This window comes from Astatotilapia calliptera, chromosome 14 (genome assembly GCF_900246225.1).
Source record: "Astatotilapia calliptera chromosome 14, fAstCal1.2, whole genome shotgun sequence".
Classification (NCBI taxonomy): Eukaryota; Metazoa; Chordata; class Actinopteri; order Cichliformes; family Cichlidae; genus Astatotilapia; species Astatotilapia calliptera.
In genome coordinates this window covers 17,750,741-17,778,264 of record NC_039315.1, presented here as the reverse complement: position 1 = coordinate 17,778,264, position 27,524 = coordinate 17,750,741, and the positions used below count along the sequence as shown (strand labels likewise).

General features: G+C 40.7%; 1 protein-coding gene across 1 annotated transcript in view; it reads right to left on the bottom strand.

The window, feature by feature from the left end:
* The window catches only part of rsrc1 (arginine/serine-rich coiled-coil 1), a 120,194-nt gene that overhangs the window by 8,620 nt on the left and 84,050 nt on the right, over nt 1-27,524 (bottom strand). The window contains exon 7 of the mRNA XM_026193065.1: nt 17,257-17,328. Within this exon, the coding sequence (XP_026048850.1) occupies nt 17,257-17,328 (72 nt within the window). The remainder of the gene's footprint in view (nt 1-17,256; nt 17,329-27,524) is intronic.

The window sequence follows — 27,524 nt, the reverse complement described above, 5'->3', positions numbered from 1 at the left end:
AGAAAAAAAAAAGTCGATTATAATTTTTAATATTTAATCAAAAAATAAAGCATTTCAAAAAAAAAAAAAAAAGATTCAAATTGACACAAAGTAAATTTTATCCCGGTTTATTTTTTGACACAACAGTTATTTCTCAAATCCCTACAAGACGTCTGAATGAACATTTATCCAACTTTTGCATCCCATGCCCGACTTTCAGATGTGCACGTAAACGTGCTTGCACATCACAGCATCTCTCAGTGTCCCAGGTTTCAATAATGCGCCTCTCTCTCCTCTGCCCCCCTGCACCGCACTAAAGATGTGTAATTCAATGCTCAATTTAGGCCTGTCTCGGTGGAGATTTTTTTGCCTGCTAATTGATAGAAATTAAGCCATTAATCAAGCCACTAGCCATCATTCAACCCAGGGAAGATGAATACAAACTTTCATAATAACCACCTTCCCCATTTTAGCCCTCATTAGCATTAATTTTTAATGTAATTATGCTATTCTTTTACACTGAGCTCATAAATTACTGCTCTTTTGTTGCTGGCTGGCCTTGTAAAATCCAAAGTAATGCTTTGTAGTCTGATCTTTAAGGCAATTACTGGCTTCTTCACTCTTTTATCTCCCTGCATTTCCAATAACCTGCTCTCTAATGATTTATCTCCGCTGCACCCCCCCTCCCTCCCCCACCATCATCCCCTTCCTCGCTCTTTCTCTAGCTCTGCACCAGCGGCCAAATGCCCAGCTGCCAGCCTCCGCCTCCAATCCCCCATCCGCCCACATTCTCCCCATCTCTTTTCAGCAGCCCCAGATACATTTGGGGATGCACAAAAACGCATGCACGGATGCTTGCCTCCGCCAGCTTAACTGTATTAACGCACCACACTCACACGTGTATGAGGACATCCAGACAGTGTGTGTGTGTGTGTGTGTGTACACAGCAACTTTGTTTACTATCTCCTTAAAGTAATTTTCCATCTCACCCATCATTAGTAAATATCCAGCTCCAGCAATGGCGACAACACCCAGGGAATGCCAAGGTAAGAGACTGCCGCTGCATCTCTCTCTCTCTCGGCTGGTCTCCTGTGGGTCTTACCTGTAGGCTAACTGCTCTTGTTTATGTAACCCCTGAGCTGAGCAAACTCACACATGATCGCATGCACGCACACAGGCACACACTCGCCGAGCTTGGCATCAAACAGCTGAGTTAAGCTTAGCAGGGCTGTGTGCTGGGGGCGATAGAGGGGCTCCGGTCTGGCCCTGTTCTCAGCAGCAGCATCCTGGCTGCATCAAAGTCTTTACTGTATGATTCTCCGGGCCCAAACAACAGGCTGCTCCGATGCATAACTGGGAATTGGACTAAATAACAACAACAGGAAAAAAAATAAATAACCAAAAGGTTACTTATTAAAATTGTCGGCACAAATTGACTGTCTGGAAGACGTTTTGCTTTGCGGATGTGGATATTGGTGTTGCTGCTAATGAGATATTTTGTCCTGTCCTGCTCGGGACCAGAAGCACAGACTCAGACCTATTGTTTTACTTACGGATTGAAAGCAAAACAAGCAGCTTAGGTTATTAAAAAAAGGTGTCCTGTGTGGGCCTTGGTTGGGTAATACTTTTAGACTGTATCGATTACAGAACACTGACAGGTTCTTATGTTAGCCCTGGAAATGTATCAAGTGGCTAATGAGCAGCTATTAGACCCATCGATTTGCTGATTTCAATTGATAGCTAGCAGGCCAAAGCTGCACGTCAATATTTGCATAACTAATACCCTGCAGCTTAAGGCACCAAAAAAAAAAAAAAGAGAGAACTCTATGAGTGAGGAGGACAGAAAAGAAAGACAGAATAAGAGAAATGAAGAGACATACTGAAAGCGAGAAAGCGTGGAAATGAGGATAATGAGAAATGACAAAAATAGATCAGCAACATCCTTTGTGTGAATTTGTTGATTATAAGGCAGCAGACCACCAAATGTGGCGTTACAACAATGACAAAATGTGATGCTGATGCCTGTCTGATGCCTGTGGCGGCCTGGGGTCAACAGGTTAAAAAAAAAAAAAAAGGAAAATTGTGACACTCTGAGCCAGATGTCCCGAGTCTGTCCCTGGGGGTGTGTGCGTATATGTATATATGAGTTTGTAAGTGAGCAGGGAGATGTCCACTGACAGAGCAGGTGGCTAAGCTAGTCTAATGTGGTTTCCCATGAGACCACACACACAAAATGCAGTCACTCATATGTTACCCCCCACCACCCCCTTTCAAAAAAAGCCACGTCTTTATAAACCCATGTCCTCCAACAATGCGCCATCCACCACAGTACAAACACAGGCCAAGTGATCCCCTGCGGTGCTCAACTTGTTATCAGTGTTGACCGGTCTCTGGAGTTTTCTGTCCTGTCAGCTCCTGTCACAGTCATCAAGAGCCTGTCACACATCACTAATACTCAGCTGTCTGACTAAAACCACCCTGATAGAAACACTAAGGTGAAACTTAGCAAACCATATATGATTGTTTTCTTTGGATCAAACAGCATCGAATAAAATTTGACCTTGGCATTACATGTGATATGTTTATATGATCTTATGTGATATCTATTTGGCACGAGGAAATGAAGAGCAGCTGGTGACTGAGTGTCTCTCTTTCTCACACACACACACACACACTTTGTAGCGTCTCCTGCTGATAGTGATCTCCCACTCTCCAGTCAATAAAGGTCTGAATGATGAATTAAAGACCCAAACAACCTGCTAATGACAGGATGACATGGCAGCCACGCGCCACGCTTGGCTATCTCCTTCCACATCTCCATTCCTCCCTCTATACTCACCCATCTCTCCTCTGCCATTCAACCCCCATTCTGCTCATCTATCCTTTTAACTTCCTTTCCTCAACTGACCCGGCTGTCTATATAATGTACTGTATAATCCTGCTGCTACGATTAATTTTATGTGCTTAGCCTCTTTTGGTGGCCTCTGCCTATAACGAAACAGACAGATTACAGTCTATGTTTCTGTCCATGCATCAATCATGCTGCGATGCGCATTGACTTTAATTATAAGGAATGATGCTGCATCTACCTGTTTGATTCTAGAATTAAGTGAACGCTCATAAAAACCTACACAATGTTTGTTTTTATGTGTGTATGTGATTTTGCCTTCAGAGCTGCCTCCACACCACTACACCACCATTGTGGATACAAGGTAGGATGGCTCCACGACGCTTCTGTTGTTTACACCAAATTCTGACCCTACCATCCAACAAACTCATCAGATCAGGCAACAATTATCATTTTTGCCAAACAACAAACAACTGGAGTTTTAGTTTGATCTTCTCTGACAGGAGCGGCACCCAGCATAGTCCTCTGCTGCTGTAGCGCATCTGCGTCCAGGTTCAATACGTTGTGCATTCAGAGATGCTCTCTTACAGACCTCGCTTGTAACGATATGAGTTATTGGTGCATTTTCTCACAGAGAACTGCTGCTGACTAGATATTTTGTCTTTTACAGACCGCCCTGTGTAAACCTTAGAGATGGTTGTGCATAAAAAGTCCCAGAAGATTGGAGGTTTCTGAAATACTCAGACCAGCTTTGATGCCAACAACCATGCCACATTCACAGTCACTTAAATCACCTCTCTTCCTCACTCTGATGCTCGTTTGAACTTCAGCAGGTAATCTTGGCCATGTCTACATGCCTATATGCATCAAGTTCCTGCCATGTTATTGGCTGATTATATATTTGTGCTAATATCAAACTGGTTATTCAGTGTTTGTACATGTATGTCATGCAATCCCAGTATCATTCAAAACACTATCATAACTAAAAAAAAAAAAAAAACGCTTTGAGAAAAGTAGAAAGGTGTTAAATTAATGCCCACCCATTAACAATTTTTCTGAGAATTATAATATTAATGAAAAACATCTAACATCTCAATCATAAAATACTTAAATTTAATCTGGCAATTAAACTTTAATCAGAAAACTAGAGGAGAATGTTTTTTTTTTGTTGACATTACACCTTTCCCTCTCAGGGTTGTAACTTTTATTTTGTAAGACAGATTTTTAAAAAGTGTGCTAATATGTTAGCTATTTATCTGAAATACCTAATCAAGTCCTGCAGGTTCCTGCTGACTTGACTATGCAATGCTGGTACAAACAAAGTGCAATAACTAAAACCAGGTGAGTGCTTTTCTCTTGTTGTGAGTGTGCGTGTTAGTGAGGGGGAAAAAAAATAGTGTGAGTGTTAGTCGATGTTCTGAGTCTGGGCAGCATCACAGAATCTCATTAAATAGTGAAGCTTTCACAGGCTGACTGGTGAAATCTTCAAGATCACTGCCACTTTCTCTGCTGTCAGTCCCATATGGGGGGGGATTGGTGGCATTCCAGTTTATCACAGGACTGGAGCATAGAGCATAGTTTAGCATAGAACAGGGCTGTGCTGCTTGTATGGACTTTGCTATTTTAGGGATATTGTCAGTATAGTGTACAAAAGGATTTCCCAAGAAACTTGGCGATGTAGTTAGTGAGGAAAAATGAATTTAAGACCATACTCGGATGAAAATGCATTCAACAAATACTGTATCTCCACTGAATACAGAACAGGAGATAGACATGTAAATATAATTACAAATATATATATATTTAGAGAGAGAGATGAAGGCCTGTATACTTTAAATATATTTCAAATGTTTTTCATTTCGTACTTTTCAGTAACCGGGAGTAGAATAATTGCCAATCCATCTGTGAGTCTCAAGCGCTTTATTAAGCACAGTGCTGTTTTAGTGTGATTAGAAATACAGAGTCCAGCCCTGCCCTTTACCAGAAATAACAAGGATTTGACTGCATTAACTTGATTTTAAACTAGAATGTGTGTGTGCATGTGTGTGTGTGTCGAAAAAAAGTGCAGCGCTCTCCATTTTTCAATCCCAGGCTGGTCAGCAGCTCTTTTATGAACAACTCTATAATTACAGAAACACCAAGCAACTAATTACTTAATTGGAGCAAGGTCTTTAAAATGAAAGTGATGTAATCAGAATCCTGGAAACAGACTCAAACACTGGTACATGACCACATGCCCACACACACACACACACACACACACACACACACACACACACACACACACACACACACACACGTGACCTACAGTGTTCTTGACATGTAGCCATCAAGCAAGCAGCTCTTTTCCCTTAGTTGAGTTGTAATGGAGTCTCCCTTTGAGTTTGCTGGCTATAGCTCTGTGAGTGTGTGTGTGTGTGTGTGTGTGTGTGTGTGTGTGTGTGTGTGTGTCTCTCTCTCAGGGTCCTGTTTGTGTGGTCTGCTACAAACTATATTAGTAAAGGTCATGGCAGTGTGTGTATGTGTGTGAGTGTGTCTGAGTAGCAATTAATTAGGCAAATGTCCTCCTACCTCCTCCTCTCTTGACCTCAGTTGTAGACTAATAACCTTGGCACTGTGAAGAACATTACTCTCCTTTATTCCAGATTATTGGAGGGAATCATGCAAAATAACTAAACAAAAGTGACATTTTCATTTCGAAGTACATCCCAAACCCCTCGCTGTATATGACTCTAATTATCTAAATTAAAGGAAGGAAATGCATGAATAGATTTCTGACTCTAGTGTCTAGTCAATTCGAGATTTCTATAAACAGATACCTGCATATGACCAATTTTAATTTGACTGAAAGCTTTCTCATTTCTCTTTGTAGTCCGAGTAGTATTTACCAATTCGTGTCTCAGTGGGATTTAGGAACATGCAAGCAAATGGTCTCTTAGCTTTTTAAATTTATCTACATTTATATTCAGACATTTAGACACACACTGTGCAACAAGTCTTGGCACAGACAGCAGTTATCTGTTGTGTAGATATCCGCTGGATACACTGTAAACCCCACGAAACTGGCAATAGACAGACACAAAAGCGGTCTGTTGTCCTGATTAAGTCAATCCTAAAATGTTTAATTCCTGTCAGCTATATAGTGTGAGTAAGGGGTTAGAGAGACAATTCCCATGTCTCACCAGTCTAAAGCTGTCCTGATGCTAATGGGGAAAAATGTCGCTAAATAAGCTACAGGAGCAAGACTATCACGAAACCACGCCACCGTGTTTTTCTCATAGTCTTAAAGACCAATAATAATAATAATAATAATAATGATAATAATAATATGTTCCAAAAACCGTCCTGGTGCATGATTGATTATAGCCAATGGCAACTAAAGGGCTTGTCAAAAAATTATGAAAAAAACTGTTAAAAATTGGAATTTCAAGAGGTCAGTAAAGCTCCTGTTTCAACTGTTTCATTAAAGTATTAAACATAAATGTTGACCTGGCCGGCGACTGCCTGATAGCCACATTAGCTTTCTGCTCAGTTAAGGTAGCAGCTATGGCTAATAATACAATGACAACAAATAATGTAGGAGCTAGGTAGCAAAGCTTATGTATGTAATGTTAATTTAAAAGGAGAACACAATTACCTGGGCCTAAACTATTTGTGTTTCTCTTCAAGTCCCAGACTGAAGCTGAGAAAAGTCTCCCAGCAGCTACAGACAGTACAAACATGGATGCAGATCGATGCAAAGCGCCTTAACCCTGCATTCTATCTGAAGAACACCAGATGGCGCTAGCTGTGGTTACAAAAATATTTGCTATCATAGAGAAATCTCTGTATGTGTGTGTGTGTGTGTGTGTGTGTGTGTGTGTGTGGGGGGGGGGGGGGGGGGGGGGACAAAAACCTTTCAGCCTTGACCTCTATAAACACTCTCCAGCTGAGTTTATGAAATCAGTCATTGATGGTGTGTTCCTGAATAAGTGGGAATTTCCAAGTTAACACACGGAATTTGAATCTGGAAAGCCCCCTCCACTCGGAAATAAATAAAAGAAAGACAGAAACTGATCAATATTAAAAATGACTCCTGAATTACAAACAGAGCCTCTCCCCTCACTAGCAGCTGCAACCTCCCCAGCAACCGCTGAGTTAACAGTCCAATATGGCGACAGTGTTCGTAAACAGCAGTAAAACTGTAAAACTTGTGCTTCCTGCCACTGTTGTGTATTTGTAACTCACAAATTAAGCACTGATCAATCTCTATCAGTGAATGTGTTTGCATGCACACCAAAACAAGTATTATGCTGTATTTCCTGTGATACCTGAATGGCTGCTTAATCACCAAAATAAATCCCGTTTTCCCTCTTTTTTTCTTTTTTGGGAATGGCATCACTCCTTACTTCCAACCTCAGAGTTCAGAGGCATCTGAACATTATTGTAGGTTACGCTGAATATAAAATTTTTGAAAGTCTATTTTGAAAATCTTGGACATACTATGTTTCAAACTGGTAGATTATCAGTGCATGAAACCACACAAGTGTCATTGACTAATGACTTGTCAATCACAAGTTGCTTGACAGTCATTCAGTTTGACAGTCAGACCTGCCCCTCCTCATCACATCCAGGCTTTCACTGCTCATGAGTTTGTGGGTCGATACTGTTTTAATTAAAAAAATTGAAACTATGTTTCAAAATGGAGAATTACTTGTGGTATGCTCATTAATTAACGACTTATAACTGACAAGCTCCTAGCCAATAAGCAAACAATTTTCATAGTAAGACCCGTCTCTCCTCAACACAACTGTTCTTTTTTATTGTTTTAAACCAAGATGGCGACTGTAGTATTGAAAGTTTTATCAAGTTTATTCATCAGTGTATTATTACTAGAGATGGACCGATCCGATATTACGTATCGGTATCGGTCCGATACTGACCTAAATTACTGGATCGGATATCGGAGAAAAATAAAAAATGTAATCCGATCCATTAAATATCACGAAAGCACCTCACAAAACTTGCAACACGCCGTAACTCACCTCAGAACGTTAGCCGGTCGGAGCAGTATGCATCACGTGATAGAGCGGCTGTGGCATGCGGGACCTGTCGGTGGTCTGGATAGCATTTGGAGCTTCGCTAGCAACCCGGCATTTCATCTCCGACAAAGTTATCCCGAGAGAAGTAAAGCAAGTGTGTAAGTCCATCTCTGAATGTTTGTAAAGCATTCCTGCCTTAAGCTTAACAAGCGACTACCTCTTCTTGCTGCTACTTCAATCATGAAACTGCTTAATGATCAGTTGATCGGCTTTTCTGTTGCGAGTCAGTCTCTCTTGTTTGTTTTTGGCCCACTTTGCACCAGAAAGAGGAAACCAGCGGCTGAACAACAGCAGCACGTTTAAGCTTGATAAGCTGTTGTTAGAATGTAGTTAATATTAATTTCTACACCACGATCTTTTTCTACGTAGCTGACTGGTAGCTGTGCAGGGGCGGATCTAGCAAAGTTTAGCCAGGGGGGCCGATAGGGCATGAACAGGGAAAAGGGGGCACAAAGACATACTTTTCTTTCTTATTCTCATTTAAAATGTCTAGCTTTTAATAAATAATTATCTGACACCCAAAGTTTTAATTTGATGTAAAATGAATAGAAGTCAATTACTGTATATAGTAACTATTAAGTCTAATATACTCTAGTAAGCTATAGTACTTTTTCCTTTGGGAAGGTACCATCTGTGCAGTCTGCAATTTTGTTGAAGAAAGTTGTTGAATCTATTTAATATTTCTTGAAAAATAATTGATTTCTGTGCATTTTTTTCACACTGCATCAAATTAAGGTTGATTACGTCGATTAAGCATCATGAGGTGGAGTGTGAGGGGTGGTTCCCTATTTTTTATTTATTTATTTTTGTTGTTGCTGGGAGTTGGAACCCTATTAGTTAGGTTGCTTAATATTTATGCTAAGTACTCTTTAAAATACCAGAATAGGGAGGATGGTGTAGGTTTAAGTTTATTAGATTGATCAGTATTGCTGAACTATGAAATATTTTTTTTTGCATACAGGTATAACAGAATAGCTTTAGTGTAGTTGTTGTTTTAAACTTGAGTATGAACTTATACAAAATGCCGCAAGATATTTTAAAAAACAGTTTTGTTGATTAAAAAAACACTATATCGGATTCATAACAGTATCGGCAGATATCCAAATTTATGATATCGGTATCGGTATCGGACATAAAAAAGTGGTATCGTGCCATCTCTAATTATTACATCACTATTTTTCTGACTATGTTGCTTTCTTTGCAGACAAATATATGCTCGCCCTAAAAACACCCATCACTCACACCCACCGGACTGCCACGACTTCATTCCAGGTATTTCAAAAGCACAATTGCTCACACTACATTTATAAAACGAGACAACCACAGCCACATATTACAGCTTCCCTAAACAGAACAAACACGCACACTTAAGTGACCTCTGATGTCAATGACAAACCTTGCAGGAGCCACCAAATGTCCACAGCCACCCAGGATGCCAGCATTTTGACCTGTAGGGTGTGTCTAATCACAGCACCCTTACCACCCTGTTAGACTGTGTGTGATCATGTCCAGACATACACTTGTACGTGTGTGTGCGTGTGTGTATGTGTGTGTGCTGAGAAGTCGTTTTCACATACTAGGAATGTTATTAGTTATGGGGTCAAACTGCTGGTGTAATGCTAACCCAGTGTTCTTATACCTGGGCCAAAATGTTCATATCACTCCTCATTTTTTAATCAACCTGTGTAAAATTACTTTTAATCACCAAAATCATTTGCAGGATCCTGATTAAATATGTGAGTGTTACGCCAGTTTTTAATTTTAATTTAATCAAGAAAGAAGTCCACATTAAGTGTCTTAATTCTCAACAAATTTTCTCAAAGCTGTCATTAATCTAAATGGAAAGGAGAGGAAATCTGGAATAAATATCAAGCCTGGGACTCAATGCAAAGTTGCTGAACGTACATTGGTTTACTGGCAGCGGGTTAATTGATAAGGGTGACCTGAGAAACGATTACCAATCACGGAGGGCAGCAGGGTGCTGTCAATCATCTGTCTGCCTGACCTGAATGAACAGAGGATGGAAGCCTGCATGGTCAATTTCTGTCGTAATCTAGCCTACGGCAGAGACAGCCCGGCCGCTATCGAGTCAAACATGTCATTCCACAGATATCCTTATAGAAATGATTAGGTTGTAGGCTCCATAGCTGCGATTTAACAGCCACACTGGGCGACACCAGCATCCGATTACCCTGGGACAACAAGGGGTCAAATGGGGTTAGCAGAATTCGGTATTCACCTCCACACCTCTGCGGCGACCAGCAGCGCTTAGGACAGGTGGGTCACCTAATCACCTTCCTGAGCCACTGCTCAGCGAAAAATGGGGGAGCCAGAGGTAGATGGAGGTGGAAGGGGGGGGGAGGGGGGAAAAAAAAATAAACTTTAAATTTGCAGTGATGAAAAATCAATAAAGCAGTAATTGCTTGGCTTATCACCATGTAATGAAACAAATTGGGAGGAGAAGGAAGGCAAGGAGAGGGCTGGCTTGCTTGCTGCACGCCAGGGCTTTTTTGGCTGCAGAGTGTGGAGCTCAGAGTAGAACGAGAGAAAGAAAGAGAGAAAGAGGGGACGGGTTTGGGCTTCAGTGGGCCAAGGCAAGGAAAAAAGGTCTCTTCGTGATAATTAAATCTTCTCACACTGATTTTCTGCCAAATTTATTTCCCCGGGGACCATAACTCTGATTCAGTGCTTACAAGCCTTGCATAACTAATCATTTCAACGTGGGGGGAACCACAAACCTGAATGAATAGGGAGGAGAGAGGAGCAAATAAAAGAGAGATGGCTGGAGTGAGGCACTGTAGCACTATTCATCTCCAAATCAATCATTATTTAGGCAGGATAAAAAAAAAAATTAAAAGTGGAACATTCTTCTGTAGGACAGTGTTTGAAAAAGACCTTTAAAGTGAAGGTGTAATTGATTGTCAATATGCTCTCTTTTTCCACTTTCAATTTGGCGCTATACTGGCAGAAAACATCCTTTAATTCCTGGAACAAATGGAGCCCATGAAGCCAATGAAGTGTCGGTTCAATATTCCTCTGACTGTTCCTGGCATGATTGTGTTGAACATAATAACACAACAAATAAGGCCATTTATCTGAAGTAACGACAGGAGATGAGGCTAACTCCGCTGATCAATACCAAATCGATACAAACCAGATTTTCTTACATCAAAATCACTGAGATGGATCTTCCTTCAGTGCAAAGTGCACAAGAGCAATACAGCGCCTCCCTCGAGTCCTCGGGTAGATCATATCGCCGGTGGAAAGAACACAGGTTAAAAAAAAATTACAAATAAAGTATGATGTCTACTCTGAGGGAGAATGCTAGGAACTATAATTATAGCCTGGCAAAATTCCTCCTATCGGATCCTTATGTTTTAGTTAATACGATAAGATCACGGACACCAGATCACTCGTGTTTACCAGCAGTTGAATTTCACCGCTTGTCCTTCAAGTGACGCTGCTCGGCGAGGTAGCGTGGCACGCCACACCACACCGCGGCACCGGTAATTAAAACATTTAAAGCAGAGGCAGCCCCCCATGCACCGAGGGTGTGATATGGGGGTCACGCGCCTGTAGATTCTAATTTGCGCGCCATTTGTATTCATGACAGGCACGTGCTAAATATTTAACAGCAGCCTGGCAGGAGTTTTGTATTGTTAGGCTTTCCAGGTCAAATAATTTGATTTCAAGGCAGATTACATTAAGCGTCAATGTCCAAGCCACCACTCTCACTTGCCTCTCATTTCCTGTCTTTTATTACAGCCGAGATAGGCCAGAACTGAAGGGATATGGCTTTGGATTATACAAGAGCTTGTTATCCATGGATTAGTTATTATTTTCAATTAGAAACGGGATCACATCATTTATTATGGACACCCACACCAGTGCTGCATGAAGAGGTTTGCATGCAGAGTTGAAATTTTAGCTGACTGCCAAATTGTTTAGTACGGTATGTAATCATACCTAAAAAGAGAGATATTATATCAGACAAATTACAGACAAATTATATTCACCCTTAATGATTCGGTTATATTGATTGTCCTTGACTGAGGTATCCTTCAGTTAGAAAGGCTGTTTATTCTCATTCACTCTTTTTTTCTATATGTAGAACAAGTAAGACAGGAAACCAAATCCAGACATTTTCTGTTTCAACCGAGGCCCTGTGGTGATTGACAACAGAGCTAGTTAAATGGTGATGAGGCGTTAATGGATGCTGGGTCGAGGGAGGGTTGGGGCTGGAGCGGGGGGGCCGTGGTTGAATATTTAATGGTCATATAATTCCTGAACGCAGACACACTCACAGACAGGTACACACCCAACTTGTGACCTGTCCTACACACAGCGTAATTAGGGAAACAGTCCTTTCGTTTAACTGCCAAAAGAGCAAACGGTAGGTATATATTCCCCTAATGATATGGGTTAAAGAGCTATTATACGTCTCATTAAAATATATGATCTCCCAATCTGGTGGTGGATTGAGGTAATGGGGAAAGTGCAGGTTCGGGGCTAAAATACCATCTGCAGGCTATAGGCTAGTGTCCAATCCACAATTACATAAATGTTGAAGAATGGCTGCACGAATGAAAAAATGTTTCTATCAGAGCTTGATAAAAGACACGCACGACCCAGATTTCACGAGACAATAGTGTTGAAAGTGCGCTGTTTTTGGAGGCTTTTCAAACAGCATGTCAGTCTGAATGAATTAATCGGGGTCACTGAGAATTTGACACAAATTTTAATGTCAGCTAGTCAATGTGTTACCTCTTTTTTTTGGTTACACAAAAGCAAGAGCTGACATAACATCTTAATTAAACCTAATGAGGCTTGGTATAATGAAAAACATTACTGCAATGGAGGCTTTCTCATTATGTTTTAAGCACACCATCAAAGTTCAGCATTCACCTGCAGAGACCATGCCTGAAACTGAACAGTTTATGCTGTTTAGCAGAAACTACGCAGATTTAAACAGAGATATGTATTTGAAATAAACTATAAATACAGTACTGCGCAAAGGTCTTTAGCGATCCCTCATTTCTTTATATTTTGCCAGGAAAATGAAAAATCCGGGCAGAAAACGAACTGAAACATGAAAACATACATGGAAATGCATGTAATGCATAAACAGAGCTTGTACATTATTTGGTAAGACCACCTTTATTCTTCAACATAGCCTGAACTCTCTTACGTAAGCTTTTTTGCAATTTTTGGAAGGTCATTCAAACCTCTTCTTTGGCTGTGGTTCTCTGTCAGCACGATCTCACACTGCTTCAGTAACGCTGAGGTCTGGGCACTGAGGAGACCAATCCATGTCTGATAGAGTTGTGTTGTGTGTTTCTATCCAGGCATGCTTTTATTGCAATGGCAGCGTGTTTGGGATCACTGTCATGCTAAAATACTTAACAGATAGTACTGCATGGTGGTTCAAAACCTGATGGTACTTCCATCAATACTGACTAGCTCCCCAATAGCACTGGCTAAAATGACGCCCCAAACCATCAGCCTTCACCATGTTTTACTCCCGACTACAATTTGAACCAAAAATTTCTAATTCGGATTCATTTCACCGCAAGACCTGTTGCCACTGACTTTCAACTTGTCATACCTCAAACATCTCTTCCTCTTTCCTTTCCTTAAGCTTATCTACCTGTCAGCAACCCTTCTACTAGTAACAAAATCCCTAAACCATTTAAAAACTGGTTGTTAGCCCTTAATATCTGCAGATCCCTTAGAAAATAATTCAGTATGATAACAGGGACACCTCAAAATCAACTTTATATTTTATATTTCTTTTAATAATAAATCAGGGATATTTATATATTAGAGCTATTTATATACAGAGGTATTATATAATATACCATTTTATTTAATATTTCTACTTTAGCTTGTTTGCCTTACTGTCTTGGAGCAACTGTGACTACATCATTTCCTCTGGGATTAATAAAGTTCTCTGATTCTGTTATGTTGTTCATCCCTTGAGTTAGGCGTTGTTTTATGTATGAATGATTGCTAGTTGAATCTTAAGTGCCATCACAAAAACAACAAAAAAAAAAAAACACAGAAAAATCTTCTTCTGAAAAAGGCCAGGTATAAGGACCAAACTGAAAATGAATAAAAAAGCAACAAATGTACAAAGACAAACTTTGAAAGGCCTCTAGAAAGCCTGGAGAACTGCTGCTCAAGACCATTTTTAAAAAATTACAGGAAAGTCTGGCTCCTTCGAAAAAAAAATATAAAGAAATGAGGGGTGGCACAAGACGCTTGCAGAGTGCTGTAAATAAATAGACTGACTGGCTGAAAATCCATCTCTCTCTATTTTGGTAATAATTTATTATATTGTCTTCATGGGTACCAGCGAAATTCTCATAGTTTTCTGTGGCACATAAAATAAACTATACTTGGGTTTTAGAGTATTATTATTTTTATTATTATTATTATTATTATTATTATTATTATTATTATTATTATTAATGGGAATATGATTTAAAATTGACATATTCAAAAAATAATTTAAATATGGAAATCATAATAACTATATTTTACACTTCTGCACATTTGATTTTATCTCATTTGATCTACCCGTGAACATTGGTATGAATGAATTACTAGATACAGTTTTGTCAGTGTTGTTTGTAGTGAAAGACATTTCCAGTAAATTACAACAGGCACACAGCAGTGTATCAGGTACAGCAGGTGTAAAGACCTCACGGGAAGACGGACAAGTTTGGAAAAGATTCATAATGGCTGTAATTTAACATACTGTCCAGCCGGACATATAGTTCTACTACACACGCTGACTCTGGTTATAGAAGTGCCAGCTGATAGTACAGTCCACACACACACGCATATGTACACACAAACACACCGAACAGTCAGTCCATCTTATTATAGCTGGACTCACCACGTTAGCTAAAAGCCCCCTGGGCAAACAAACAGCATCTCTCAGCTTTAATAGCCTAAACAAGGCATGCAACTAACAAAGGAATCATCCACCCCTCTCATTCTCACACCCTTTCATATCATATGTTTCCTTTTTCAACCGCTAGCATCATCTGGCTGCCCTTAACCAGAGAGCCAAACACTCCTTTTAAGTGGAAACTACTTTGTTAACTGATGACCACAGGGCCAGTTATTGATCCTCTCCTTCCTCTCTGTCAGTAAACCCTGCTGATAAAAACCCCTCTCTTCTCTCAGGGCTCCGCAGTATGCAGCCACAGTTCGCTACAATAATAGCTTGCATATCATAGCATCCACATGAATCAGATCTCGATGGTTTCGATTAGGGCTAAACTAACTCAAACACATTGCCAGTCTAGGACGTGAATCTATTTATGAACGAGGAGTGTAGGTGGTAGTGTTCTTCACTTCTCCCCTCCATTCTGTTTAAACGGTTTTCTCATTTCAGTTGACTTAGCGGTTCAAGTGTAAACTTTCTAGTTGTGTTGACCTCTGAGAGCCCCTGCAGGGAATCAGGAGAACTTTGGTGATCTGCTGTTTAGCAGCATCAGTTGCCCACCTCCATTTTTCAATGTGCTGGAAGGAAAGGCAGAAAAGGATGGAGCTAGCCGACGCCGCTTGTGCATACGTGCTTGTGTGTATTTGTGACGGCGGCTCCTATTGGTGCAGAGACAAGAGCGAGTCGTCAGGGCCACTTTGTCGTGACTCTGATCTCACTTCTTGTGTCCCTGTGCAGGGGGAAACGAATAAAATGAGCATCCTCCAAGGCAGTGCCTGTTCAGTATGCTGTACTGCACCGCTCCACTACAGTCGAGCACAACACCTTTTTTTTGGAGTTGGAGTGAAGGTAGAGGGAGCTTTGAGCAAAGGGGAGAACGAGTCAACTGATTCTAAAAAGAGGCAACGGTGCAGTGTGAACTTTGCTTAAGAAAGCTATTTGACTGGGAGCCTTGATCTGTTGCCCCAAGCAAGACACTTAGTCACCACTTTGGCAATGCATCCACACAGAGATGTGAAAAAACAGAGAAAGAAAGACACAGAAAGAGAGCTGGAGGTGCAGGTGATGCAAGGAAAGGAAAGGAAAGGAAAGGAAAGGAAAGGTAGAGACAGTGCACTAGACCAGAAAAAAAAAGAGTAATATGAACATGAAAAAAGAGACGCTGAATAAAACAAACAAACAAACAAAAACAAAAAAAGGACAAAAACATTGTGCAATACAGAGGAGGAAGGAATCAATTCCTCCCACTACTGGGCGACTAAAGTAAGAGTGCAGGGCTAATTAGTTTCTGATGGCTGGACTTTCATTTGGCTAAAAGGTCAGCTAACTTTAAAGGTCACACTGCCATGCATCCTTGACGTAAACAAAAAAAATTATACCAGAAGAAAAGTGGGAGAGTCCAGAAATATAAAACATCAGAAAAAAGAAATGACACGACTACACAAGTCTGTGTGTGCATGTACACATAAAAACAAACACAGTTTGTTGATAACATTTGATATTCTCATTTATATCGTGCTGGTCAGAAAGGACTTTATTAGTGTTAGCACATCCACTGCAAATTACTCTTGACTTAATTTGAATGTGTATTGAGATAATGTGTGGGTCTGCGAATGTGTGTGTGTCTGCTTGTCCTTTGCTGGTGGTAGTGGGGGATTCGGGATAGATTTATTGCCTGCAATGCTGTGTGTATTTCTACTTTTCTACCAGCGTTTTCATGTAAATTACAGCTGTCCTAATAAAAACTAATCAGCATCTCAGAATCCATGTTTTGCAAAGTATAGATGGCGTGTGAAAGCATAAGACGGGTTGCTGATCTGTTAATGTAAACACATTAGATGAGTAACACTGTAAAATCCCCAATGCTGCCAAGCGCGGAGGGATTTCTTGCTATAAGAATGAGCACTATATTTCCTGCTCTTTCACTTCATAGCATTTCAAGTGTTTGCTTTTTTTACGTGCCACTAAGCTTTACAAAATATGTCTGAACACACATGCAACAATTTTGCCTTTTTGTTGTTTACCAGTTACACCTGATCCTGCTGATTTTAGACAAACGTGTAGAAACTGAAGTTGAGCAACAGATGTCTTACTGCCCACAATTTTGTCTGTTTTTCGTTTCATGTTTACCACTCCTCAAAATTAATATTGATGGCTCTTAATAGAGAACAAAATATGAACAAAGATTACTAGTAATATAATTAGAATGAACTATTTTATTATTTCCGCTGCTCAATCTTGCCGACGTCTCTAATTTTGCAGTTTTGCTATAGTTAATGGTTCAGGCTTTGATTTTTTTTCTATTTTTCTTTGCCTTGCCAAATTAAAACTGCTTTGGTATTGGTGCCGACATTAACGTGAACACAAAAGCACAACAAACTCTTTTCACTCACCTTCTTCTAGCTTTTTCCGGGCCTCCTCCTCTCTTTTGGCAACTTTGGCCTTCAGGACTTCATCAGTCTTAGCTGAAAGGAAAGAAGTATATCATTTTAATAATCAATTAAACAATTAATAATAATATTAAAGGTATATGATCATTTTGTGTCCTGTAAAAAAATAGAAATAAATTCAGTCCAAACCCATTCTTTCAAATAAATCTGAGCCCCTCTAAAATAAATACATCTCTTTGTGGCCCTTTTTCTGTATTTTGAAACAAACGTGCTCATCGGAGAGGAAATGCAGGCAATTTTCACAGAATTCGTCACTGAATAAACAGTATGCCTGGAAATACACAAAATATGAATGATGCCTTATCCTCCTCTCCATATCAGGCAGCACCCCTTCACTGCTTTCCCTTTATGCTGCTGTAAAAGTCAGCATTTCTTCCTGAGAGGTGTTTATCGTCTTGGCATAATGAAAAGCTTAAGAGAAAGTGAGGCAGCGGGAGTAAACACTCGTCAGGGCATTTTACGCATGTCTCATCATGAATCGTGTTGTCTCCACTCCCTTTTCCGCCACCTTTTCCCCCTGAATAATCAAGATGTTAAGCCACATTAAAGAATATAATGCCGTGTATGGCAGGACTATCAATACTGCCTCTAAATTAATTACATTTCCGTTGCGGCGCATCATTTATTTTGCAGCGTTAGGGCCTCAGCGGAGCCATTCGCCTTTATTGCTATCTCACTTGGTTGATGAGTGAGCTATGTAAAATTGAGTCTCCAATATCATTACACTTAATGAGTTTAAACTTTGAGAAAAAAAAAGGGAAAAAAAGAGGCAGAGAAACAGAAGAAGAGAGTGAGCCGACGAGAACTGAAGGGGGAGGAAGAGAATGAGAGCGCTGCACTGTTTTTGGGGAAGTTAATACAATATAAGAGTGGGTGTAAGTGTTTGTGAGCGCTTACAGCATGTTTGTGTCAGGGCACAGCTGTGGGTGTCCAAATGTGGTTTATTGTACCGCTCGAGGTGTCTGCATATGCATGTGTGCTCAGCGCACGCTTCTCATTTTGTGCCTGACTTTGTGTATTAGTTAGACTGCAAGTAAATATGTTACATAAAAATACAATACATAGGCCCGTGTACGTGTCTGTGTGTGTTTGGATGCAGGAGGCCATGGGTTGTGCCAGTCTCTCTGTGACTGCGCTGCTGTTTTTGTTCAGTAATTGGCGTAGACAAAGAACCCGTCACACTGCTGTTACGGCTGGTTAAGTCTGGAGGTTCCGCATCTTTACTAACAATGACTCTACATGGATGACTGAACCCTCCACTACCTCCCTCAGCTATGGTGGGTGCATGTATGTGTATGCGCATGGGAGCAAGCCTAACCAAATCAACAGCAGCCGATCTATTTCTCTTAGCAAACACAGTCATAATTTAGTAAGTTTGTGTCTGTGTGAATGTGCCAAATGAAAAAAGCAGAGAGGGGAAAAAAGACGATCTGCACCATCCTTCACAAGTTTTCTTGCCTGTGTGTGTGTGTTTTTGTATGTGTGTGTGAACTCCTCTGTGTTCTTCAGTTCACTCTTTGCTCGGGGCTACCGAGAGGCAGGTAGGAGACAGAGCGGTATTGGTGGTGTGATGGAGTGGAAGGGAGACGGGGAGAAAGAGGAGGGAAAAAAGGGAGAGGGAGATCGGCAGATATACGGGGGCCATGTGCGATAAAGGAGGAACTAAAACAGCACGGGAAACAGACAAACAAGCAAAAATAAGAGGCAAAGCTTCGCCTCTGTGCACACAAACGTGTACACAAAACAACAGGAGTGATTTGTCGCCTCTTTTTCTTTGCATGTTTATCCTCCACCTCTATCCCTTCATCCCTCCCCCAACAGGTTCTCTTATCCTCTTGCTCGCTTCTCTCCTTCTGTTTTGCCCTATCCCACCCCTCCTCGTTTTTAATGCTTTCTCTTCCTTCTCTTGCTCATCTCTCCAGTACACTGCGCCTGGGGGCGATAGCAGAAAATCAAACTGTTTATCCATCTCTCATCAGTGCACTGCCTCACGGGGCTCCTGCCCCCTCAAAACAATGAAAGTAGGCCTGAGCGCTGAGCCAGGGATATGATTTAATTACATCAATAAGTAGCTCTGCTTTAAAAAAAAAAGATTAACTACAGAAAAATACATTAAAGCAACATACTTTGCTGCACTAGCATGAAAAGCCTGTTAACATTACAGGTGCAAAATGCATGTAAAATGAATTAACAGCAACAACGCACATAGGCGCATCTGCGCGTAGACGTTGCTTATTGGAAGTATCTTTCTCGGCAACTTAGCGGCTCCAGTTCATTGTCGGATAATTCTGTGATGGACTTTTATTAAAGCAGGTAATAAACGGCCGGCTGTTGGGAAAGGAGAGGCCTTTCACTTCATTTAGACTTCGTTCAGTCTTGGCTGCAGGGGTGGAGGGAAAGAGGAGGGAAGGCAGCGGGAAGGGGCGGAGAGTGTCAGTGAAATCGCATTGTGATTATGAGTGTAATTGCAGCTCAGGGGCCCAGGGGCTATGTAGCTGTGATGGCGCTGGAAGATGTTTTATGCGCGGCAACAGAAAGGAAGAAAGTGTGAAAGAGAGAAGGCAGGAGAGTGGGAGGTAGATGGAGGATGCCAGGATGGATCTTTTTTTTCTTTTTCTTTTTTAAACCCTCTTCTATCTCTTTCCTCCTCCCTACTTTTTCTCTTTCTTCTCTTCCTCCCCCAACATTTTCCTTCACTCCTCTCTTTACTATTCTCTTCTTTTCTCCCCTCTTCTGTTCTCCTCCCTTGGCAGGATTAGCTGGGTCTCGTTAGAGGGGAAATGTAATAATGCTCCCACCAGGTGGAATCGGGCCTGCTCCATTATCAGCCGGGAGATGGATGGGCCGTGTAGGGCCGGCGGGGGCCAAGCGCGCACGCAATTTAGATTCAATAAACTGGCAAAGCAAGACCCCCAATCTGATTTATCTCTTACACGCCGCCAATGCTTGCTGCTACGATGCTGATTCCCTATTACCGCTCAGAGAAGGACTATTCATTGGATGTAAGGCACGGCAGTCAGAGAGGCTTGTCGGGCCCCCGGGACGGCAGCAAAACAGATACAGCAGAGGGTTAATACGTTTACACACAGATAAGCAATTAAATCTAAGGCTGAGGTGAGTTATAGAGTTATTAAGGAGGGATGTGGAGTGGAGAGGGTGGAGGTGGTGGTTATTCAACGCAAGAGTATGCTAGCTTGGGCCTTAGGCCGCATGCAGTAAGTGAGCATTAAAAGTGAGAAAGGCTAGCATATTATAGAGTTCGTGGGGTGAAGGAACAACAAAAGAGCAGCAGTCTGCCCACATTGTTCGATAAACTCAATACAACACTTACAAACTAGCGTGCAGAAGACAGAGTTCATAACTCTGCTCAGACTGGGTATTTGTGCAAGTTTATGAGTGAGTTTATGTATGCAAGTGCATGTCTTCAAGTGTAAGTGGAAATGTGTTGGTGGAATAGGCATATTCATATCCACTGTGTACCTGGCTGCGAGTATGCAGAGCATCACATTTGACTGTCTGTGTTTGTGTGTGTGAGAGAGAGAATGTGTGTGCAAACGCTGTAGTGGTGTTTCAGTGTTGGAAGTGGTGGGTGTCATTCTGTCCAGCCGCCAATCAAAGTGAATCTGAATGTCAGCAGGAGAGGGGGCGTGATAAATCAGCCTCACACCCAACGACAAACAGAATATTAGAGGCAGCGCGGCGCCATTGGAAAAACGTCCCTTCCAATCAGCCCAGCACTTTACAGTGAAGCTCGGCAGCTGGGCCTCCAACCAACACAGCACACCGAAGAGACAGCTAAGACAATAAATAAATAAATAATACACAGACAGGCTGGAGGACAGGCAGACAGACACGTTGACACACTGACGGATAACTGCACTGACAGGCAGAAAGGCGAGAATAAGAAACTTAAGAAAACAATGGGGATGGCAAACAGACATGTGGCATACCGGCAGATGCATAACAGGCCGGGCAGGCACAAAGACAAGACAGACGGACAGACCGACATGCTAATCAGTGGAGAACATTATACTGTCACATTTAAAAATAAAAAGCATTAGGACCATTTTATCATTAAATCTGTAACAGCTTGGAAAACCCAAATAGCTGTGTAGTTAATGTAGCTTGTTACAAAGTCAGATCACCATTTGATGATGAAGAAATATTCTGGAGGCTTTGGAGGAGTAATTCAAACACCACAAAAAAGAGACAATATTTCAGTTTAATACCAAAGCCTCACTGGGCTGACATTTCACAAAATGCAAGAGAGAGAACTTTGGAACTTTTCTCTAACTGTTAAAAAAAATATGAATTCAGGAAATACTAAGAAAAAGCCGGTAACACATGACACATGAGGACGAAGGAAAAAAACAGACTTTGGCTATCTACGAGACATCTATCTGAGGGAGTAATGTGATTATGCACTGCAGGTTTGGAGGTGAGAGTGATCATGGGAAGACGCAATATCCCGAGCGACCACTAGGTGGCACAGTCCGCAGTCAACACAGGCAGAATGCTTTATCCAGGCCTGGATTTTATGTGCATGTCTGCAGGTGCCTGTGGGTCTATCAAAACCAGCTCACTTAGACCTCATAGCTGTAAACTGTAATTTGATATGATTGAATGGGCAGAGATGAAACGATACTACATAAAGTCATTTAAATATTTAACACCAGAACGCGTGAAATTATACAAGGGGGAGGCTTTATTATGGCAACAGATAATTTTTGGTATTTGGGCCTTGAAAAAGGCCTTCAGGTCACAATAACGTGAACAAAATCGTAATCAATTCACAAAATTCCTGTTTATGAATGAGTGCGACTCAATCAGATGTCTCTAAAAGCCATTCGAGAACAAATCTTGTAGGCACTGAACTTCGATGATCCTTATCACAAGCTTCTCTTAGCTTCTCTCGTCAATCTGAATTAATGACGCACATGAAATATTTACAAACTAAACAATTAGACAACGATATCTTACAAAAAAATCAATGAATTATTCATCTGCAGTCGTCTGAAAAGCTTTTTTTTATTTTGCTGCTATATCGTGATGCTGGGGGGGATGCATCAATTAGGTCTTCTGTTCCTGTGGTGTAATGGATGCTTCAGTGAAGAGTTATTGTCTAAATGACAGAGCCAGATGTAAGATGCCGGTTCTGTAATGCTGCCATGTTGTTGTGACAGATTGACATGCTGATCTCTACACTATGAAGTCATAAGGACTATTTGGATCCTTCATCTCAGTATGTGAAGAATTTTGACTTTCCCTACTTTTCAGTGTCAGACTCAACTCCCAAAACTCTCCTCCTCCTCCTCTTCTCAACATTTGTTCTTTCATTTTTTAAAAACAGCCTCTTAACTCCAGACACCTGGGCTCCATGTTTGTATTTTCATTTCAGTGATCACGCTGAGATTGCATCTGTCAAACTCAGAGGAAAGGAATTAAGAGGAGTTTTAGCTAAAGGAAAAACTCTGGATCGAATTTATATCTTTGCATACTGAGAACAAAAGCTCGAGGGAACTGATATATGCAGTAAATCTCAAAACAAAAAGTCCAACATCTTCCTTTTCACAGCCTATTTCCCAAGATAGAGCGTACCCAGGCCAAAACTTTGATCTTTCACACTGCAACCCTTTGTCCACATCACATAGGAACGATTTATTTAAAAGCTGAAATGATTAAAAACAACGATTTTCATCACAAATGAATTACATGGAGTAATTTCTAATGTAAAAATGCCAGAAATGACATAATGATGTTGGTACTTACTGGTTTTGAACCATTTTCTAGTCAAAACAAGATGAGAGTACGTGTATGTGTGTTAAAAACAATACCTCAAGTAGAGCAGGGCGATATGACCAAAAATATTTATCACGATATACATTTGAAAATTTGCGATAACGATATAACTGACGATATAATTGACACTAGACAAAATGCTTTACAACTCCACAACTTTATTAGTGGAAAAAAAACCATCAATGTATTTTCACTTAAACAAGCAGCTGTTTTTATGTGCATTAAAGTTATATAAAAATTTAACAGTACAAATGCAAATTCCTTGTTGTCAGTTAAACCAAAAGGCATTTCCAGTGGAAATTGGCCGACATATCCTCAGCATAACCCTGTATAATATCCACAAAACTTAGAAAAAGGTTATACACACACAATATGGTAATATTATGTTGAAGCACAGTACGTATCACTCCGCGAGGCTCCTGCCTACGATTAGCCGTAATGCTCCGACAATCCATCAAGGGGTGCGGCTTCGTAGCTTAGCAAAGTCGTACTAAAACGTCTAACAGATTTTCTAGCGCTGCGTACCACATAAAATCGTTTCGAGGTCAGTAAACACAACCAGAATTCATACATAAGGCACACGGGATTATAAGGGGCACTGTCGATTTTAAGAAAAATCAAAGGATTGATTTTAAATGCGTCGTATTTTCCAAAAAACACGGTAATAACGACGGCCTGCTAGCATGCTCTACCAAAAATAATGCTTTGTTGTGTATCTGATGGACGAAAGCTAAACCAGTTCCACACCACTAAAGTTGCAGCATTTTTACAAACCAGTTCTGGTTCATCCGTTTCATTCAGTGATCCGCTTTCACTCTTCTCATTCTCCGTCGCCAGCACGCCTTTTCCTCCATGTGCATATGAAAACAAAGGCACTGCGCATGCGTGTTTTACCCATATTCTATCGCGATATTTCATTTTCTTATCATTGCCCAACATTATACCGGTATTACCGTGAACGGTATGATATGGCCCAGCCCTAACCTCAAGTCACCCCAAAAGTTCTGCAATGTCAACACTCATAATGTGGTTGAATTTTTCATTTATTGACTAATAAATTAAAATTTGCCTATGCTGACAGATCAGTATACATCAGTGGGGCTTTAACTCCAACAGATCCAGAAACCACAGGATTAAAATAAATGTAATAACACTGCTATTTATCTATGTTATGTGGACTTTATCACAGCTCAGTGTCAGAGCATAGTCTTCCTGAGCAGCAAATAACAGATGACAGTTGCTGTTATGGAGCCATGTGTAGCTTCAGATCTTGAATATATTGTTTAGCATTAATGATGCCTTCACAAATGTGCAAGCTACACAAAGTGTGGACTACTGCACCCCCTTATTATCACTGATGTGTTGGTTTTAACTGTGGGATTTTTGCTTTCTGCTTTAGCCTCCAAGATGCAATGTGCATCCAGCTATTTGTTTCTGTGCATAATAGAGTTTAATTTGCATTTGAGAATGCAGTGGGAAGCTGTGTTGAATTATGGTGTTTTTCAGAAGTTTTTCTGAGTACGTGCAGTAATTTCCACTACAGAATCCTGTCTGTTTTTAATGCAGTGCTGCCTGACAGCCTGAAGATCACAACCGTTAGCCTAACACACAACAGTATCTCCAGATTCTCTGAAAGGTTCTTTGATATTATGTAGTATAGATGATGCAACCTTCAAATTCTTCAAATTTTTATATTAACTCATTCACTGCCATTGACGTCTATAGCCGTCAATGGCAGTGCATGAGTCAATGGGTTTAACTCATTCACTGCCAATGGCTGGCAGTGAATGAGTTAAGAAACTTTATTCTTAAATAGTTCAACTGTTCGCCGACACGGTCTTTCACAGAATATTGAATCCCTCTCCAATTTTACTTCGCTGATGGCCGTTTTATACCCAGTTATGTCACTTACCTGTGGTCAATATTTTACTGGAGCAAAACTGGTCTTTTGCCCCATGAGGCCAAACTTTTTTGAGAGGTATTGAAAAAAAAAACTAAGTTTCAACATCTCATATGTTGCCTTTTTAATTAAATAACAGTTTTAAATGACAGTGTCACTGCATTCATGAAAAAGGACTTGAATGAATGTGTGAGAACAGGTGAATGAAATGTGTTGTTTAAAGTCCTTTGAGTGCTCAAGCAGAAAGGGAAAGCACTATATAAGAACTAGTAGATTTACCAAATTAATTGCACATTTAAAATAATTTATAAGTGAGGCTTAATAATAAGGTTGATCAATACAAACACCATGTTTGCCCTATTGGGGTCCAGGTCTTATTTCCTTTGGGCAAAATCTTTCACAGGAGGTCTGCCGATGAGCACCGGCTTCATTAAGGCCAGGCGAGGAAATAACAAGGTAAGCAGTGGGGTCTTCCTGATGCATGTGGGTGGCTTGGACCAGTCACCCCACCTTGCCCTTTAGACTCAAGGGTGAAAATGTATATCAGGATTCGCGGGATAACAGGCCCTGGACCCTGGACCAGAAAGGAGAATTGCGGAAAACCTTGGGATGAACAGAGGCCTGCAGCGGTCATAGAGATCAGAGAGTGACGTTACTCTAAGGACCATACACTGCCACAGGCTGTTCACACACATGCACACATAAACACACCTTAAGGAAAACACACGGCTAGACATGAGACACACACAGAAGTGCCTCATATACTCATATACACATACAGGCCTTGGGGGGGGGGGGGGGGGGGGGGGCTAACAACAAAGCCTCTATATGATAGTTACAAGGTCAAACAAAGTTCAACCTTGAAACCTCGGTATGGAAATCTCATATATACATTGCAAATACTTTAAGTGCTTCCAGTGCATACTAAAATATCCCATTTATATGTGTGCCTCTAATATTTAAAATGACAGATTTAGTGGTTTCATAAGAGGGCGGGAATGTCTTTGAGACAAATACAAAAGTTTTGTAATTAAGAACTTCGCACTAAGTGCATGTGGGTAAGTGCATAACAGAGGTCTTGAGAGGGCAATCAGACCAATCCATAATGCAGGGATCACACGGTGAAATATTAAGCATCCCGGGGCCTCTGAATGACATCTCACCCTCAACTTCAACCCTGCCACTTCTACAAATGCCATCGTCCCCCCTTTACAGATATCTAGTTTTTCCTTTCTTCTTCTTCATGTGCTTTCTTCTCCTCTGCGATCTCTCCCTAACCTTTTCTACTCTCCTGCCCCTTTTCTATTTTTTAACCTTTCAATGTATTTGTGCACTTGATTCATATCATCTTGAGATGTTATATCAACATCACAATTTAATTTTTTTTAAAACTGGCCATAGTAATGCCTTTTTAGGAAATGGAAAGGTAGTGACATAAGTTTCCATCACTAAATACTGTGCACCCCTGAGCTCACACTGGCAGCAACTTAGTTGTGTCAGCAAGTACCTTTCACTTGTTTTTCTCATTTGTTGGAAACGACCAATTTTTAGGGGAAAACGCACAAAGCAGAGCCGGTTGCTGCTAAGTTTGCAATAAACCGATGATCCTGGATGTCATTGATTATTTCTCATGTTCTCAATTTAAAAAAAGTTCAGTTATTTTGTGAAGAAAAAGCAGGAAATAATTAGTATTCTTACATTTTTGATCAAAAAGGAAACCTAAAAGACCCAAGACCTAACCTAAAAGTTATAAAAAAGTAGAAAAATAGAACCTAATGTCATTTATGCATGTTTCATATGCTCTTTGTTACAATAAACACTACAACCAAATGTGGATCCCTCTGCCAGCTGTTACTCCACTCTGTTGCTTCACACTCAGGTGATCCCGGTCTTAGAACGCACATTCAAAAATTAAAGGAGCACAGCTAATGATTTTTATCTCTCCACTGAGGTGGTCCAGCAGTCCCACCATGTGTGTCTGCACAGGTTTATGCTTTACCTTTTTGCACATACGAGCGGCTCACAGTCACACTTTTTCTTGTGCCCAATTGGCAACCGTCCCTCTGACATGTGGTTTTCTTGAGTTGCTGTGTGCCAGTAGCGGCAGTATCTCCGGACGCTTCATAACAGACTCTACAGATGGGAAGTCACTACATAAACTAATGATCTCAGAGCCCGCTTAATCCAAAAATATATATAAGCACAATTCAAATGCATGTGTTCAAATCTGAGTAAGTGTCTGTCTCTACAAGTAAATTTGGAGCCCTTGTCAGCAAGAATGCATGTAAATTATACACATTTAATCCTGTCTTGTAGTTTGCCTCTAAAGACCAGAATAGAAATTATTACAACAGTAGTGCAATTATTGTTGAGTCTGTTGATTGCAAAATTTCATTTTTCCCAAATTAAACAAGGATGCCGTAAGTCCAGAACAGCTGCACAAGAAACAGAAACAATTCATTTGCAAAAGCATTGAGTGTGATTATGAATTTGTGTGCTCTACAATGTCAGG